The sequence below is a fragment of the Ochotona curzoniae genome, unplaced genomic scaffold, assembly GCF_017591425.1.
Source record: "Ochotona curzoniae isolate NIBS_2020 unplaced genomic scaffold, NIBS_Ocur_1.0 contig_1274, whole genome shotgun sequence".
In the NCBI taxonomy this organism is placed as follows: Eukaryota; Metazoa; Chordata; class Mammalia; order Lagomorpha; family Ochotonidae; genus Ochotona; species Ochotona curzoniae.
In genome coordinates, this window is record NW_024465023.1 from 1524730 (window position 1) to 1541303 (window position 16574).

Here is a 16574-nt window from a genome sequence, read left to right on the forward strand (position 1 = left end):
CCACTTTACTGCAGAATCTGGCTCCTCTTGGCTTTATTCATTCACTTTACAAATGAATCTGTCTTGTAGACAAGAACTGTGCTTTTTTTTGAGTGTTCAGTGTGCTCAGTCAGTTCTGCGCAGTCACTAAAATCTGAGAATTGAGTTAACTATGTTAAAGCGCCAATTTTTGGATGCGAGTTCTCCCTTCGGATAAAAATGAGGGCTTGAACTCATGTCTTTCTGAGAAACTCTGGAGACTTCCTGCATCTGCAGAGTCTTTGCAAACGAGGAAGCATCTCTCCCCACTTTACACAAGTAGACTAGTCATCATCAGAGAAACGAGGCCTGTCCCTGCAGCTCAGCATTTGTTGTGTCATTCCCCATTCATCGATCAGCAAGCACTCACTGGTCACCCACTGGGGCTACGGTGCCAAATCGGCCCTGATGCCCACCCTGATGGGCCTAGGATGCACATTCTCCAACTTGTTGGCAGAGTGTGCTGAGTGTTGGTGGTGGGGAAAACAGGAAGCTGAGGGACAGAGTGCCTGCTCAGTGAGCCCCAAAGTAGGCTTCCAGCACAGGATGTGTAGGGCCCGCCAGAGAAACGCCGGGCAGATCAAAGTTACCCGACAAGGCGCACCACTTTCAGGGCCTCCTTGTAGGTACTAAAGGATTTCCATATGCTCCTAGGCATGTGGACGAGGAATGGCAGCAGTCGTGAGAACAGGACCAGAGTAAAGGAGGGCAGTTAGCCTAGTGGTTAAAATACCTGCCTCAGCAGACCAGTTTGAAGCTAGTATACGGCACCCGCTTCTGACTCCAGCTGCCTGTTAAGGAGCCTGCATGACTTCAGTAGGGGGCAGATAAATTGAGTTGACATAGCCCTGACCCTCCTGCATCCTCAGCCTCCAGCGCCCCTGGTCAAGGAAGGTATTCAGCGAGTGAGCCAGTGGGTACAAGAGCTCTCTTTCTCTCTCCCTTCCTCTGAAATGAGTAGATTAAAAATTAAAAGATAAGTAGCATCCTTTTTTTTTAAAAATAATTTTATGGTAAAGTCAGATATATAGAGAGGAGGGGAGACAAGAGAGGAAGATCTTCTGTCCAGTGATTCACTCCCCAAGTGGCCATAATGGCCAGAGCTGAGCTGATCCAAACCAAGAGCCAGGAGCTTCTTCCGGGTCTCCCACACGGGTACAGGGTCCCAAGCCTTTGGGCCGTCCTTGACTGCTTTCCCAGACCACAGGCAGGGAGCTGGATGGGAAGTGGAACCGACGGGACACTAACCAGCACCCATATGGGATGCCGGAGCTTGAAGGCAGAGGGTTAGCCACTTAGGCCATAGTGCTGGCTCCCATGATTTTGCCTTGTAAGCTCAAGTTTTCCAATTTTGATCTTACTTTGCATATTTATATTTGATAATTTTAAAGAGGACTTCATATTTCTGTTAGGGCTTGCCAAGGTTTCTGTTTATTAAAAAAATCCTCTAGATTTAACATGGGACCGGTTAATCTGGGAAAAGAGGGACATTGTCTCTGAATAGGACAGGGAAGAGAAGAAAAAAAATTAGGAGATGTAGAGTGTAGAAAAGAAAGCCTAAAGCAGCTTTGCTCTGTTTGTAAAGTAGGAGGAGAGATTATTTACTGAGATAAGGTAAAGCTGGAGACTGGAAAGGAGTTAGGAAAGGTTGGCTGCTGGGGCTTTATTTTCTAAGGTTGGGTTTTTGTTTTGTTTAAACAGTTAGATAGTTTCTATCCTCTGGTTCACTCCCCAAATGGCTGCAAGGGCCAGGCTGGGCCAGGCTGAGCCCTGGAATCAGGAGCCCTTTCCAGGTGTCCCATGTGGCTCTATTACCCAAGCAGCCTTGTCTCAGATTGGGGCCCATGTGGGATGCTGGTGTCATAGGCAGTGCCTTTACCTGATAAGCCACAACATCCAGTGTTTGTCACTCATTGTTTGAAGTGTGAATTAGCAATAAAGTCACCCTATTGTTTTCCATTCACCTGCCCTCTGGATTGGAGGGTTCAACTAACTGCAGCTGGAAAGCAGCTGTGCCTGTACTGAACCCACCCAGATTTCCCCCTATTGGTGTGGCAGCAGCTGTTACATAGCGTTCGTGTTATGCTGGCCATTACTAGGAATCTCAAATTGACTCACGTAGGCGGGAGGCTGTGTACAAGTTGCATGTGAAGCAGCCATTTTCTCTATGGGACCTGAGCATCCCTAGAGTTTTGTATGTAGGAGGGGTCCTGGGCCATAATCCCTTAAGGATACTGAGGGCAGTTCTATAATACCCATTTCATTTGAATGAAATAGCACCACTTTTACTCTTTACAGATTACCTATATAACTTTGCCACGGCTGCAACAAAAAAGATAACAGAATCAGTTACTGAAACTGCCCAGACCATAAAGAAATCTGTGGAAGAAGGCAAGATTGATGACATCATTGATAAGGTATGTGATTCATTAGCAGCTGATATGATGTCCCTTCTTTTTTTTTTTTTTAAGGTTTATTAAGGAGTCTTTATTAACCAAGCTTGGTGATAATAGAGCACTTTAGAAATAGCAGATCACAAGTCCATGTGGCAATCCAACCAATCATAATCCAACCAACCATAACCCCAAGAGGAACAAATGGTTATTACCCTCAAGTCCATCTGTTAAGCTGAAGACCCTTGTCCCAGCTTCCCCAACACTATAAGTTATCCTAAGAGACATGCAATGAATAACCTGGACACACTTACAAAGCTGCAGACATTCACATTTCCCTGGTTCTCTGCCCACATTCCACTACTGCCAGGCCTCACCACTCCTGGAACTCCTGACAGCACACAAACCAGAAACAGCATTACTATATCCATTGCCCAATCTAAGCAGTACACAGGGACCATGCTCAGGGGATATGATGTAACTTTTCTTTTTTTAAAGATTTATTTTTGTTTTTATTACAAAGTCAGATATACAGAGAGGAAGAGAGTCAGAGAGAAGATCTTCCATCCGACGATTCACTCCCCAAGTGAGCGCAATGGCTGGTGCTGCGCCAATCTGAAGCCAGGAGCCAGGAACCTCTTCCGGGTCTCCCACGTGGGTACAAGGTTCCAAAGCTTTGGGTCATCCTCAACTGCTTTCCCAGGCCACATGCAGGGAGCTGGATGGGAAGTGGAGCTGCCGGGATGAGAACCGGCGCCCATATGGGATCCCGGCATGTTCAAGGCAAGGACTTTAGCCTCTAGGCCACTGCGCCGGGCCCTGATGTCCCTTCTTAAGAAGTTTTAAAAATCCAAGTAGGCTATCATGACTGTAGCGATAACCAGGCTGGGATGTGGCGTGTAACACAGGCATCGCATATGGGTACCAGTTTGTGTCCCCACTGCTCTGCTTCTGAGCCAGCTCCCTGCTAATGTGCTGAGGAAAACAGCAGCTGGGGGTTTAAGCACTAGGGCCCCTGTCACCCACGTGGGAGAGCCTGATGTGGAACTCCTGGCTTCAGCCCGGCTCAGCCCTGCTACTTCAGTTCTTGGGCAAGTAACCCGCAGATGGAAGACCTCTTTTTGTCTCCTCTTTTTCTCTGCCTTTCAAGTAAAGAAATCTTAGGAAAAAGTTGGTTGTAGAGATTCTTTTTTTCCTTCTCTTTGTATAAGTGGCTACAATATAAATTACTTGATTTAAGCAACATTGGTTTTTATTTTAATAGACTATAATACATTGATATTTTTCAATTACATTGATTTTAAGCTGTATTTCAGGATATATGAAGTATTTTACAAAGTTCTTTTAAAAAACGACTAAAAGATAATTTATCTTGGTGCAAAAATTTTGGGATCCATATCTAGTTTTTTTTTTTAAATCATGCATTTTCCATCAAGTTTTTGAGGTTCGCTCATATTTATACCTTTGCGTTACTTGGTTTACTTTTTTAATCCTAGCCCATTAGGAACAACCCTTTTTGGTTTTCTTTTTAAAAATTTATTTATTTATTTATTTATTAAATATTTATTTTTTGTTCCAAAGTCACTGATTCACTCTCCAAGTGACCGCAATGGCTGGAGCTGAGCCAATCTGAAGCCAGGATTCTTCCTGGTCTCCCACACGGGTGCAGAGTCCCAAGCCTTTGGGCCATTGTTGACTGCTTTCCCAGACCACAAGCAGGGAGCTGGATGGGAAGTGGAGCTGCCAAGATTAGAACTGGTGCCCGTATGGGATCTGGAATATACAAGGCGAGAACTTTAGCTGCTACGCCACTGTGCCAGGCCCAAAGATTTATGAATTTTTATTGGAAAGGCAGATACAGAGAGGAGGAGAGACAGAGAAGAAGATCTTCCATCCGATGATTCACTCCCCAAGTGAGTGCAACGGCTGAGACTGATTCAATCTGAAGCCAGGAGCCAGGATCCTCTTCCGGGTCTCCCACACGGGTGCAGGGTCCCAAGGCTTTGGGCCGTCCTCGACTGCTTTCCCAGGCCACAAGCAGGGAGCTGGAAGGGAAGTGGAGCAGCTGGGATATGACCCGATGCCCATTTGGGATCCGGAGTATGCAAGGCGAGGACTTTAGCCACTAGGTTACCATGCCGGTCCCACTGCTGCTTTGCTCATAAGAGGGAGCTGCATCTGAAATTGAGCAGCCAGCATTCAGACTGGCACCCATATGGGATACACGTGCTTCAGGTGGAGGATTAGTTTATTATGCCACTGCCAGCCCTATTTTTGTTTTTGTTTTTAAAGACAGATATCCAATCTACTGGTCGACTCCTCAAATGCTTATAACAGCCACAGCTAGGCCAGGCCGAAGACAGGAGTCAGGAACTTGCTGCAGGTCTTCCAATTAGCAATAATCGCACCTTGGATACACCTCATCGGCTACGATATTGCCACTGTGCAAAGTTGAACCAAGCCTTCCAAATGAGTGGCAGGGACCCAAGTATTTGAGCCCACACGTCTGTCCCTCAGGCTGTGCATCAGAAGTTGGAGTTGGGAACAGGAATTGGAATCTGGACACTGTTTTTTTCCCCCCATGGATGAGTTTTTAATGTGATGCAAAGTCAGTCCACAATGCAAAAGTCTAAAAATCATATTCACTTCTCCCACTTGGCTTCTGGGAAGGGAGGAGGCTGGGGCTGGCTTTGCCCACAGGGGAAGAGACTGGGGGAGGGAGAGGCCCTGGAGGCTACTGCTCTGACCCTAGGAGCAGCCCCCAGGGACGGCGCTCGATGTGGGGTGTGGGCATCCGAAGCAGCGTCTGACCACTCAGCCTTGAATACTCTGTAGGCCAAGTTGGTTCATTTTTTGTAGTATTAAAATGCTAAGTTGGGGAATTTCATTTATGTTGGTATTTACTTGAATTATAGAAGTAATGAATTAAAGCTTGGGTATACTATTACTTAGGTATTTTTATTGTATAGACTTTGTTAGGATAAGACTTGATGTATCGGGCCCGGAGCGGTGGCGCAAGTGGTTAAAGGTCCTTGCCATGCACGCCCGGGATCCCATGTGGGCGCCGGTTCTATCCCGGCAGCCCCGCTTCCCTTCCAGCTCCCTGCCTGTGGCCCGGGAAAGCAGTCGAGGACGGCCCAAAGCTTTGGGACCCTGCACCCGCGTGGGAGACCCGGAAGAGGCTCCTGGCCTCGGATCGGCATAGTATCGACCCGTTGCGCTCACTTGGGGAGTGAATCATCGGACGGAAGATCTTCCTCTCTGTCTCTCCTCTCTGTACATCCGCCTTTCCAATAAAAAAATAATAAAAATAAATCTTAAAAAAAAAAAAAAGACTTGATGTATCTTTTATTGTTTTATGGAGTGACACAGAAATTTAATATTCTTTTTCCAAACGTACATTAGTCTTAATTTGAAAAGCAGATTAACAGAGAGAATGAAAGGCAGAGAGATATCTTCCTTCTAGGTGTAGGGCGCCAAGGCCTTGCCTACCCTCCACTGCATCCCCAGGAATAGTTAAGATGGAGCTGTACCAGAAGTGGAGTGGTCAGGACTCAAACTGGCGCCATATGGAATGCCGGGGCTACAGGCTTAAGTTTTAGCCAACTATGCCACAATGTCAGCCCCTGAAATGTAGTCTTTATCTCTTTATATTTAAAAAGCCAGTTTATCCTAAAGGAGGTTGCATACTTAAAAATCAAGAACCTTGGAGCTGACATTGTGGCATGTCAGCTAAAGGTGCCACTGTGACAGCAGCATCCCATATGGACACCGGTTCCTGCCTCTGCTGCCGATCCAGCTCATGATTATGGCCAGGGAAAGCAGCACACACGTGGGAGCCAGAATCGCAGCCCCTGTGCTGGCCCGGCCCTGGCCATTGCAGCCTGCAAATACAGAAAAGGATTCTCCCTCTTTATGTAACTTCACCTTTCAAGTAAAATACATTTTTTAAAGATTTATTTTATTTTTATTGGAAAATCAGATATACAGAGAGGAGGAGAGACAGAGAAGATCTTCCATACAATGATTCACTCCCCAGGTGACAGCAATGGCTGGAGCTGAGCCAATCCGAAGCCAGGAGCCAGCAAGCTCTTCCCGGTCTCCCAAATGGGTGCAGGGTCCCAAGGCTTTGGGCCGTCCTCAACTGCTTTCCCAGGCCACAAGCAGGGAGCTGGATGGGAAGTGGAGCCACTGGGATTAGAACCGGCACCCATATGGGATCCTGATGCGTTCAAGACGAGGACTTTAACCACTACGCTAGGCCACTGCACCAGGCCCAAATACATTTTTTCAAACAATTCAAAAACATTTAGGATCTTCTGTTATTGGCAAAATGAGAAAATATTGTTTACTATTCCTTTTATTCAAGGAAAATGAAATGTCTCAAATATACTTCGAAAATCTTGAGTGTAGTTCTTATCTGATAATCAAGTTAACAAAGTAATTTTAACCTTCTGTATTTTTTCAACAGACAATAATAGGAGATTTTCAGAAGGAGCAGAAAAAATTTGTTGAGGAACAACATACAAAGAAGTCTGGTATAGTATAAGTTTATTTTGTTTACTATATCAAGTTTTATTTACTTTTCAAGATTCATGTATTTATTTGAAAGACAGAGTGATGGAAAGTGGGGGAGAGATGGGAGGTGAGGTTTTCCACTTGCTCCCCAAATGATTCACTCCAGACCCAGGCGCCAGGAGCTACATCTGCTCTCCTACCTGTACAGCAGGGACCCAGTTACTTGGCCCATCGTCTGCTCCCCAGCACATGAGCTGGGAGCCAAATCAAAAGTAGAATGGTTAGTACTTGAACTCGTGCTCCAGTATGGGATGTGGGTGTCCCCTGAGGTGGGTTAATGTGCTCTACCACAACATTGACCCCAATCTGCCAAGTTTTTTTTTTTTCAGCTGTAGTGTGCCAGATAACTGCACCAGTCCCATTGGGCAATGCTGCTTTAAGTTAAGTTAATGGGCTCCCAGTTGTATTTATTATTGTTTAAAGCAGGGAGGAAATTTCTGGCTAGTGGTAAATGTTATAGTCAAATTATGTAAGAGTGAGTACCTTGTATTAAAATTCTATTTAATTTATTTGAAAGGCAAAGTTAGATAAGGGGTGGAGAGAGAGAGTGAAAGAGAGAGAGAAATCTTCCATCTGCTATTTTACTCCACAAATGTCCACACCTGCCAGGGCTAATTTAGGCCAAAGCCAGAAGCCAGGAGTTCCTCCAGGCTGGCTACGTGGGTGCAGGGGCCCAACACTTGGGCCATCCTCTGCTGCTTTCCCAGGCCATAAGCAGGAAGCTGCATGGGAAGTAGAGCAGCTGGTGCCCATGTGGGATGCCAGCACTGCAAGGCAGATGATTAGCCAGGTAAGCCAATGGACTGGCCCCAAGGATGTGTCTCATTTTACTCTTGGAGTACAGTATTAAAAGAGATTATTTTGGCCAACATATTACAAGACAGCATCATTTTCCCAAGGACCTGTCCTAATTTGCAGGTTGTTCTCTTTTAAAGTGCTTGTTAGGAGTCCGGCACGGTGGCCTAGCTGCTAAGGTTCTCCCCTTGAGTGTGACGGGATCCCATGTGGGCACTGCTTCTAATCCTGGAGGCCCTGCTTCCCATCCAGCTCCCTGCTTGTGGCCTGGGAAAGCAGTCGAGGACGGCCCAAAGCCTTGGGACCCTGCACCCATGTGGGAGACATGGAGGAAGTTCCTGATTCCTGGCTTCAGATCGGCGTAGCACTGGCTGTTGCGCTCACTTGGGGAGTGAATCATTGTATGGAAGATCTTTCTCTCTGTCTCTCCTCCTCTCTGTATATCTATCCAATAAAAATAAATAAAACTTTTTTAAAAAAAAAAAAGATTCCCTTCTAAAAATAAAAGTACTTGCTAGGCCTTCAGCCTCACATTTCCGCCCATAGTCACTCTGGCAGCCAGATTTTGCTTGTCAACAGTTTCGTGGTGACTCCAGCAGGCTGTGGTGGCACTTTCCTTTCACTTCACAGTACACTGTGTGTTCTGAAACGGCCTTGTCATCCTGCACGGATCTCCCTCAGTCTGCTGTATGTCATCAGACTAGAAAGGCTGGACTCGAGTGTTCAGGCTGGAAGGGTGAATGAGTGCCCGGTCCCCAGCAGTGCCCATCCTGGAGACTCCTGCCTCCTTTGTCATCTTGCTGTAGTGGACTGTTGCAGGACAGTGTTGAGGATTTCCTGCCTGGGTCTGTTTTGTGCGGAGCTCCCAGAGCCACAGCCTTCTGTCCTCTTCTTCCACCTCATCCCCACTAGACCAAGCTGGATGGCAACTGGAGCAGCTGAGATGTGAACTGGCGCCCTAGGGAATGCAAGTGGAGGATTAGCCAGTTGAGTCTTCATGCTGGCCCCAAGTGTTTTGTTTTCTAAACAAAAAATTAAGGCATGTGTAAAATTTATAGATTAAGTCTGAGTATTATGGTAAGTGTTCAAATTCGGAATGCATTGGTAAATTGCTATTTTAAATGGTCATGTAGAAAATTTCTCATTCTTGGGCCTGGCACAATGGCTTAATTGACTAATGCAACTCCTTCAGTGCCAGGATCCCATATGGGTGGCAGTTTGTATTCCAGCTGCTCCACTTCCCTTCCAGCTCCCTGCTTGTGGCCTGGGAAAGCAGTCGAGGATGGTCCAAAGCCTTGGGACCCTGGACCCACATGGGAGACCCGGAAGAAGCTCCTGGCTCCTGGCTTTGGATTGGCTCAGCTCTAGCCATTGTGGCCATTCGGGGAGTGAATAAGCAGATGGAAATCTTTCTGTCTCTCTGTAAGCTGCGTTTCCAATAAATTTTTTTTAATTCTCGTTTTCTTAAATAATAAAGTGCAGTATATCCATTGTAACTAATAATTTGTCTTTGCCATTAAAATCCTTAGAAGTCGCTGTGCCCCCGTGGGTGGACAGTAATGATGAGGAGACCATTCAGCAACAAATTTTGGCCTTATCAGCGGTAAGTATCGTCAGCATCTAGAATAAAATGCCGTTCCCATCACGGTGCTTCTGTTAATATGACTTAATCCTTAGCAGATTTGCTTCTTCTGTATAGTTATTGTTTCCAAACGTTAGGAACTATCTCAGTCAGATTAGTACTACTACAACAAGATACCCAAGACAGCTAATTTTAGGAAGAGATGAGGTATACTTGAGCTCACAGTTTTAGGGGTTTAAGTCTATGATGGGCGGTCCTATTGGTTTGCATCTGTTGATGGTGGTGGATGACAGTGGTGGAGTGTGTGTAAGAATGATCACACAGCAAGTGAGGAAGCAGAGTGGCTGGGCCCAAGTTCGGACTTTTGTAATAGCCCGCAAGTGAGGATTCAAGAGGTTATACAAGAAGAACCTTCTAGGGCATTCCCCAGTGACATGAAAACCTCCAGCTAGACCCCTATCACCTCAAGGTCTCACTGTCTCCCACTAGCAGCACCCTGGAGGCCAAGGCATACCAGGAACATACACCCTACCTTTTTTTTAAGATTCCTTTACTCATTGGAAACAGTGACGGGAAGAGAGGTCACACCCACTGGCTGCTGGGTCTGATGAGGGACACACTAAAGTGCCCTAAGAAACATCCACAACGGAGCCAGCTTAAGCGAGTGACAGGCTTCTCTCTCTCTCTCGATTTATTTATTTTCATCGGAAAGGCAGGTTTACAGAGTGAAGGAGGGGCAGAAAGACCTTCTGTCTTCTTCTTCACTCCCTAAATGGCCTCAACGGCCGAGACTGAGCTGATGTGGAGCCAGGAGCTTCTTCGGAGTCTCTGACACGGGCGCAGGGTCCCAAGGCTTTGGGCTGTCCTCAACTGCTTTCTAGGCTCAAAGCAGGGAGGTGGATGGGAAGTGCAGCAGCTGGGACACGAATCAGTACCCACATGGGATTCCAGTGTGCTCAAAGCAAGGATGGAGCCCCTGAGCCATCACGCAAGGCCCTCTCCTTTCCTCTTGCTTTCTTCTGTCATCTCCCGGCATGTGACAGCTCAGGAGCAGCTGGATGCTCCAAGTAATTTTGCTTTGGCCCATGAGGTCATCTAGGGCCCTACATTCCTCATGTCTTGTCTTGTTCCCATACCAACACAGAGAATGTTATCTGTCCTTCTCTGTTGTGCAAGCTAATTGCCCATAGGCATGACTGTTCTAGCCTGCAGTTGTTGAGAAAGAGGTGGAGAAACCAAACCATTGCAAACTGACACCCAGAACCTGCACCCATCACTTAGGCTGGCAGCTCCTTGGCAGCCTGATACCATGGCCATCTCTGGGTGCAAGAGAGCCTAGGCAATATGATCTATGGCTTGGGGACTGGCTGTCCCATAGAATACAGGGATGGAGTCCTGGCAGGCTGAAAGGAGGAAATCAATTCTTGGGGACAATGAGCCATCTCTGAATCTCTCCGTAGTTGCCTTTCATTCTCTGACCCAGCCAGGCATTAGCTTAGAGCAATTCTTAGTACAGCTGAGTGACGCTTTAATCTTGCTAAAATGAGGAGCCATTTTAGGGTGGCATAATGTATCAGAGGAACTTGGCTGAACAAGGACCAGTTTTGTGGTACAGTGGGTTAAGCAAATGAGCAGGGCCTTGTGGGAGTTCCTGGCCTCTGCAGTACCTAGCAGGACAACTTGTGAGCCTCTTTCCAACCTGAACCCACTCAGAGGGGAGCATGTTAGTCATTCTTGTTCACCATCAGAGTCCCAGTCCCCGGAGACAGGGACAGAAGCACCAGAGCTCAGTATAGATTTGTATTAGTACAGTCTGGGGACAAAAGCCCATCCAAAGTCAGGAGCTTCTGGGTAACCTACTTACTTGCAGGGGCCCACAGAGTTAGTCCACCTTCAGCTGCTTTCCTAGGCTACAGCTCAAGCAGAGTAGCCAGGACATGAACTAGTGCCCATATGGGATGCCAGTGTGGAAGGCAGAGTCAGCCTATGAAGACTCAGTGCCAGCCCCGATTTTTTTTTAAAAGATTTAGTTTGGGCCCGGCACAGTGGCCTACCGGCTAAAGTCCTCGCCTTGAACGCCCGGGATCCCATGTAGGCGCCCGTTCTAATCCCTGCAGCTCTACTTCCCATCCAGCTCCCTGCTTGTGGCCTGGGAAAGCAGTCGAGGACAGCCCAAAGCTTTGGGACCCTGCACCCATGTGGGAGACCTGGAAGAAGTTCCTGGCTCCTGGCTTCGGATCGGCATAGCATCGGCTGTTGCGCTCACTTGGAGAGTGAATCATCGGACGGAAGATCTTCTTCTCTGTCTCTCCTCCTCTCTGTATATCTGACTTTCCAATAAATAAATAAATATTTAAAAAGATTTAATTTATTTTTTATTACAAAATCAGATATATAGAGAGGAGGGGAGACAGAGAGGAAGATTTTCCATTCAATGATTCACTCCCCAAGTGACCACAATAGCTGGAGCTGACCCAATCTGAAGCCAGGAGCCAGGAGTTTCATCCAGGTCTCCCAGGCGGTGCAGGGTCCCAAAGCTTTGGGCCGTCCTCGACTACTGTCCCAGGCCACAAGCAGGGAGCAGGATGGGAAGCAGGGCTGCCGGGATTAGAACCGGTGCCCTTATGGGATCCCAGCACATTTAAGGTGAGGACTTTAACTGCTAGGCTACTGCATTCCCCCCGCTTTTTTAAGATTTTAAGTTGGGGCCCAGCATAGTAGCCTAGTGGCTAAAGTTTTTGCCTTGCATGTGCTGGGATCCCATTTGGGCTCCAGTTTGTGTTCTGGCTGTTCCACTTCCTATCTAGCTCCCTGCCTGTGGCCTGGGAAAGCAGTGGAGGACGGCCCAAAAAATCCAGAGGAGGCTCCTGGCTCCTGGCTTCAGAGCAGCTCATCTCTGGCCTTTGTGGCCACTTGGGAATGAGAATCTTTCTACTTCTCTGTCCTTCTTTGTATAAATCTGCCTTTCCAATAAAAATAAATAAATCTTTAAAAAAGTAAGGTGGGGGCCAACATGATGACTCAGTTGGATAATCCTCTGCCTATGTGCGCTGGTTCAAGTCTCAGCTGCTCACTTCCCTCCAGCTCCCTGCCTGTGGTCTGAGAAAGCAGTGGAGGATGGCCCAAAGCCTTGGGACCCTGCGCCCCTAGAGAACACCCAGAAAAACTTTCTCTTGGATCAGCCCAGTCTCAGTCATTGAGACCATCTGGGGAGTGAACCAGCAGATGGATGAAAGATCTTTATCTCTCCTCAGTAAACCTGCCTTTCCAGTGAAAATATATGTTAAACAGCAACAACAAAAGATTCAGTTAGGTCATATATTTGTCTTAGCTCATATGACCACATGACTTGCTGACTCTTGAACTTGTTTCCTAAAATATTTCTGATAGTTTTCATTTGAGTAAATCACGTAAGGATCTCCATCAGAACAAGCACATGTGTGGGATTTGAAAGCGTGATTGTTGCTGGATTTCTCGCCTCCTGAGTGCTCCTCTGTCCAGTTGAGAGTGTTGGGAAACAGAAGCAAGGCTGAGCTGTTGGCCAGCCCTTCTTCAGGGATGTGTGGGTATGTCAGCGAAGGCTCCAAGCGGACTCCGGTCACGGCCGGCCCACTGTACACGGTAGTTGTTCATGGCATCTTGTGCTTTTCACCCATGCTTGTCTGTTCCTCAAAGGACAAGAGGAATTTCCTCCGTGACCCTCCAGCTGGCGTGCAGTTTAATTTTGACTTCGATCAGATGTACCCCGTTGCCCTGGTCATGCTGCAAGAGGATGAGCTACTGAGCAAGATGAGATTCGCCCTCGTCCCCAAACTGTGAGCGGTGACTTCTCAATTGGGTCTCGCGGTGCCTTTCCTAGCTGTGCAGGTTGGGTATTCAGTGCCAGAGACTCATGGGAGGGACGCCCGAGTGCCCTCCACGCATCTGCTCATCAGAGCAGCCCCAGGGCTTCGTGCCGGAGATAGAATGTGCTGTTTGGCCCTAGGTATAAGGCTGAACACGTTTGCCTCCTGAAAGAACAAACATACCCTGTCTTTCTCTGAATCCAGTTCAGGTGTGTGAGGCCCACCGGACCTTGGCCTTGTGGAAAGAGACGGGCCTTTTTTCCAAGCAGATGACATTTCACGCTGAGGCCCCGGCCTTCCCCCAACAATCTTGTTGCTCTCAAGTGTGCTTTTTCCTCTACCAGAGTCCTCTTGTGTCCTGTGCTAGGCTGGTGTGGCCTGTGGCTGGCTGTGATGGCATGGCCAGCAGAGGGCACCCAACCTCCAGCTGCTGTTGCTTTCGTGGCCTTGTCCACTCTCCCCAGCCTTTTGCAGTGCAGTCTCTTGTATTGAAAAACCCATCTCGCTTCTGCAGTCAGCATTCTTATCCTGTGGATGTTCCTTTTCCCATAGCACTTTTGGCTTTGTTATACAGGGACTGGGTATTGCAGTTCCCCGAGGACATGAGTTCTCATGGCCTATTTTTTCCCCTGCCATTTTCCCAGAATCTTTATGAGTTTGGAGCTCTGTCTTGTCTTGCTGCAGGCTGTCCTTAACTGTCCTTAAATGTTACCAGCATCGCCCTGGAAGGCTGCTTGGCCCCTGGGTGAGGGAATGGCCATTGAGGCGGGGAGCCTGAGCAGGCAGTACTTGCCCCTTGGCCCTGTGGCTGCGGTACGGTGTTGCAGCACAGTCTCAGCAGCCCTCGCTGTCCATGCCCGCAAGTGCCTGGGTTCCTTCCTGATGAGTGCCCTAGCCCACCATCTGCAGCCCGGCCTGGCCCTGTGCACATCCTTTTGTGCTCAGCGGGGAGCAGGCCAGCAGATAGCTCAAAGCAACTTTGTCCCTGCTGTTCTCGACCTGTTCTTCAGCGGTGCTTTCGAGGGACAGCACAGGTGTGTGTTTCTCCTGCGGTGTGCAACTGGCCACACAGGGCTCTACGTGGTGTTAGCCCTTGGCTTCGCACGCATGACGGCATGGGTCTTCTGTGTGGCTAAAGACATTTGGAGAGCTGGCTACATGGAATCTCCTCTTTGTTTTCACTCAAAGTGTATTTAGTTGTTACTTAATTTGAAAGAAAGGGTGGCAGGGAAAAAAAAAATCTTCCATCCACTGGGTCATTCACCAAATGGCTACAACAACCAAGTATGGACAGGGTTAAAACCACAAGCCCGGGGCTCCATGTGCATCTCCCACATGGGCAGCGGGGTCCTAAGCAGTTGGGCCATCTGTTGCTGCGTGCCCAAGCACATGACCAGGGAGCTGGACCAAAAGCAGCGTAGTGGGACTCCAGCTGGAGATGCCAGCATTGGCAGCTGTGAACCCTCGAAATTGACTTTGGAACAGCTTCTGTTTTGTGTGGCTGTGCGTGTGATACTTTTTGAAGGCCTTTCATCTCAGCCTTGGAAATTATGCCATTGTCATTCTCAGCCTTAGAGGCTGTGCCCATTTTGAGTAATGGGTTCTGAAGGAAGAGTACCCAAATTCTGGGGTCCAGGGGACCTTCACACATCAGGCTCCCCTAGCTGGAAGAACTGCCAGTCACACTGGGCCACATGCTGGGCTTGCTGCTGTGGCAGCCACTGGAAAGGTCATGGCGGGGGGTGGGGGGGCCTGAGTTGCTGAGCTCTGCAGCCAAGGGTGCACACAGCAGGGAGCTAAACTCTAGGATTTTGTGTCTTCACAACTCTACCTGCACCTTCCCCAATGCTGACAGCCAGTTGAGAGTTTTGGAAAGCTTTGAAGAATTGCCTCCCGTATCAGTGTGCCAGCTGGAGTCCTGTCTACTCTGCTGCCCATCCAGCTCCCTACTGTTGTACCTGGGAAAGCAGTGGAAAGTGGCCCAAGTACTTGGGCTTGCGCCCTCATGGGAGACCCTGATCCAACTCCTTGCTCCAGGCTTCCGCCTGGCCTATCCGTAGCTTTGGGCGCCATCTGGAGAGTGAACAATAGATGGAAGATTGAGCTCGCTCTGTCACTTTGCCTCTGAAACGTTAAATAATCATTTGAAATTGCTTCCTGGAGTGTTTATGGATGAAAGGATATGATGTCTGGCTTTTGCCTTAAAATGTTTTAAACTCCACCCAAGAAAAGTATGTGAGAGAAGGGAGTCAACAGAACACAGTACGAGATGCAGATGATTGCGGAGGCTAGGTCACTAGTACATGCAGTTCCTTTTTCTAGTCTCTCCACTCTTGGTTTTGTTGAAAATTGCCATAATAAAGCAAGCCATCGAACACAAATATAGCACTTGGGGACTTTTCCTCACTGACTGTAGCCATGCCACTTTGATCATCTGAGACGCTTCTAAAAAGAAGCCATGGCTACTTGAGAACACTTTAGTGCATTAGCAGTTACCCACAACAGCCTGATGCCTCGACCGAGCACGTGCCCTCCTCATGTGTCCCGGGCATCCTCCAGCCACTGAGTCGGCCAGCAGTAGGGAAAATTGCACTAATTCTTTGTTAGCCCAGAGTTTCCAGGAGGGTGCTGCCGCAAAGCTCAGTGATCAGATAAGCACTGGGAGGGACTGTGTTCCAACTATTTCTTCACCAGATGACTTCTCAGACATTTCCTTAAAAACAAAAAAGTAAAAAAAGAAAGAAAGGCTGAGTGGCAGGGAACAGCAGAGAGTGCGCGAGATCTTCTGTTCCCTGATACTTCGCCGTAGCTGTAACAGCCAAGGCTGGGCCAGACAGGCCAAGAGCCTGGGCGCACGCTCAGCGTCCCCACACAGGTGGCAGGGGCCCAGAGGCTTGGGCCATCTCCCTCTACTTTATTTTTTTTTAATTTTTAATATTGTTTACATAGTTGAGAGGGATGCACACCCACAATGGTAGATCTCTGATTGGGATGGGGGGTTAAGGTGGGTGGGGCAAACATTTCAATTTTGTTTTCTCCTGTGTCTGCACTTCTCCCTCTACCAGGGGGCTGGATCAGAAGCAGAGCAGCTGGGACTGGAGTGCCAGCCTGGATGCAGGTGTCTCAGCAGCCGCCCTCTCAGAGCTTTTAGTTGTCATATGAATTGCACGCTTCTCTCTGAAGGAGAGCCTCTGGGCCGGAGAGCCATACAAATGTTGTTAGTTGAGAGAGAAACCCTGTCTCTGCTTTCCCATGGATACATAGTACACTTAAGTTGCACTGTGGATATTTAAAATATTTTTTAAGATTTATGTATTTTATTGAGAAGGCAGATTTACAGAGAGAAGGAGAGATAGATATTCT

At 47.9% G+C, this 16574-nt stretch overlaps 1 protein-coding gene across 1 annotated transcript in view; it reads left to right on the plus strand.

Moving 5' to 3' along the window:
- SYAP1 (synapse associated protein 1) overlaps positions 1-16574 on the plus strand; it is a 34384-nt gene that overhangs the window by 6243 nt on the left and 11567 nt on the right. The window contains exons 2-5 of the mRNA XM_040997575.1: positions 2317-2435; positions 6883-6949; positions 9314-9387; positions 13042-13181. Coding sequence (XP_040853509.1) covers positions 2317-2435; positions 6883-6949; positions 9314-9387; positions 13042-13181 — 400 coding nt within the window. The remainder of the gene's footprint in view (positions 1-2316; positions 2436-6882; positions 6950-9313; positions 9388-13041; positions 13182-16574) is intronic.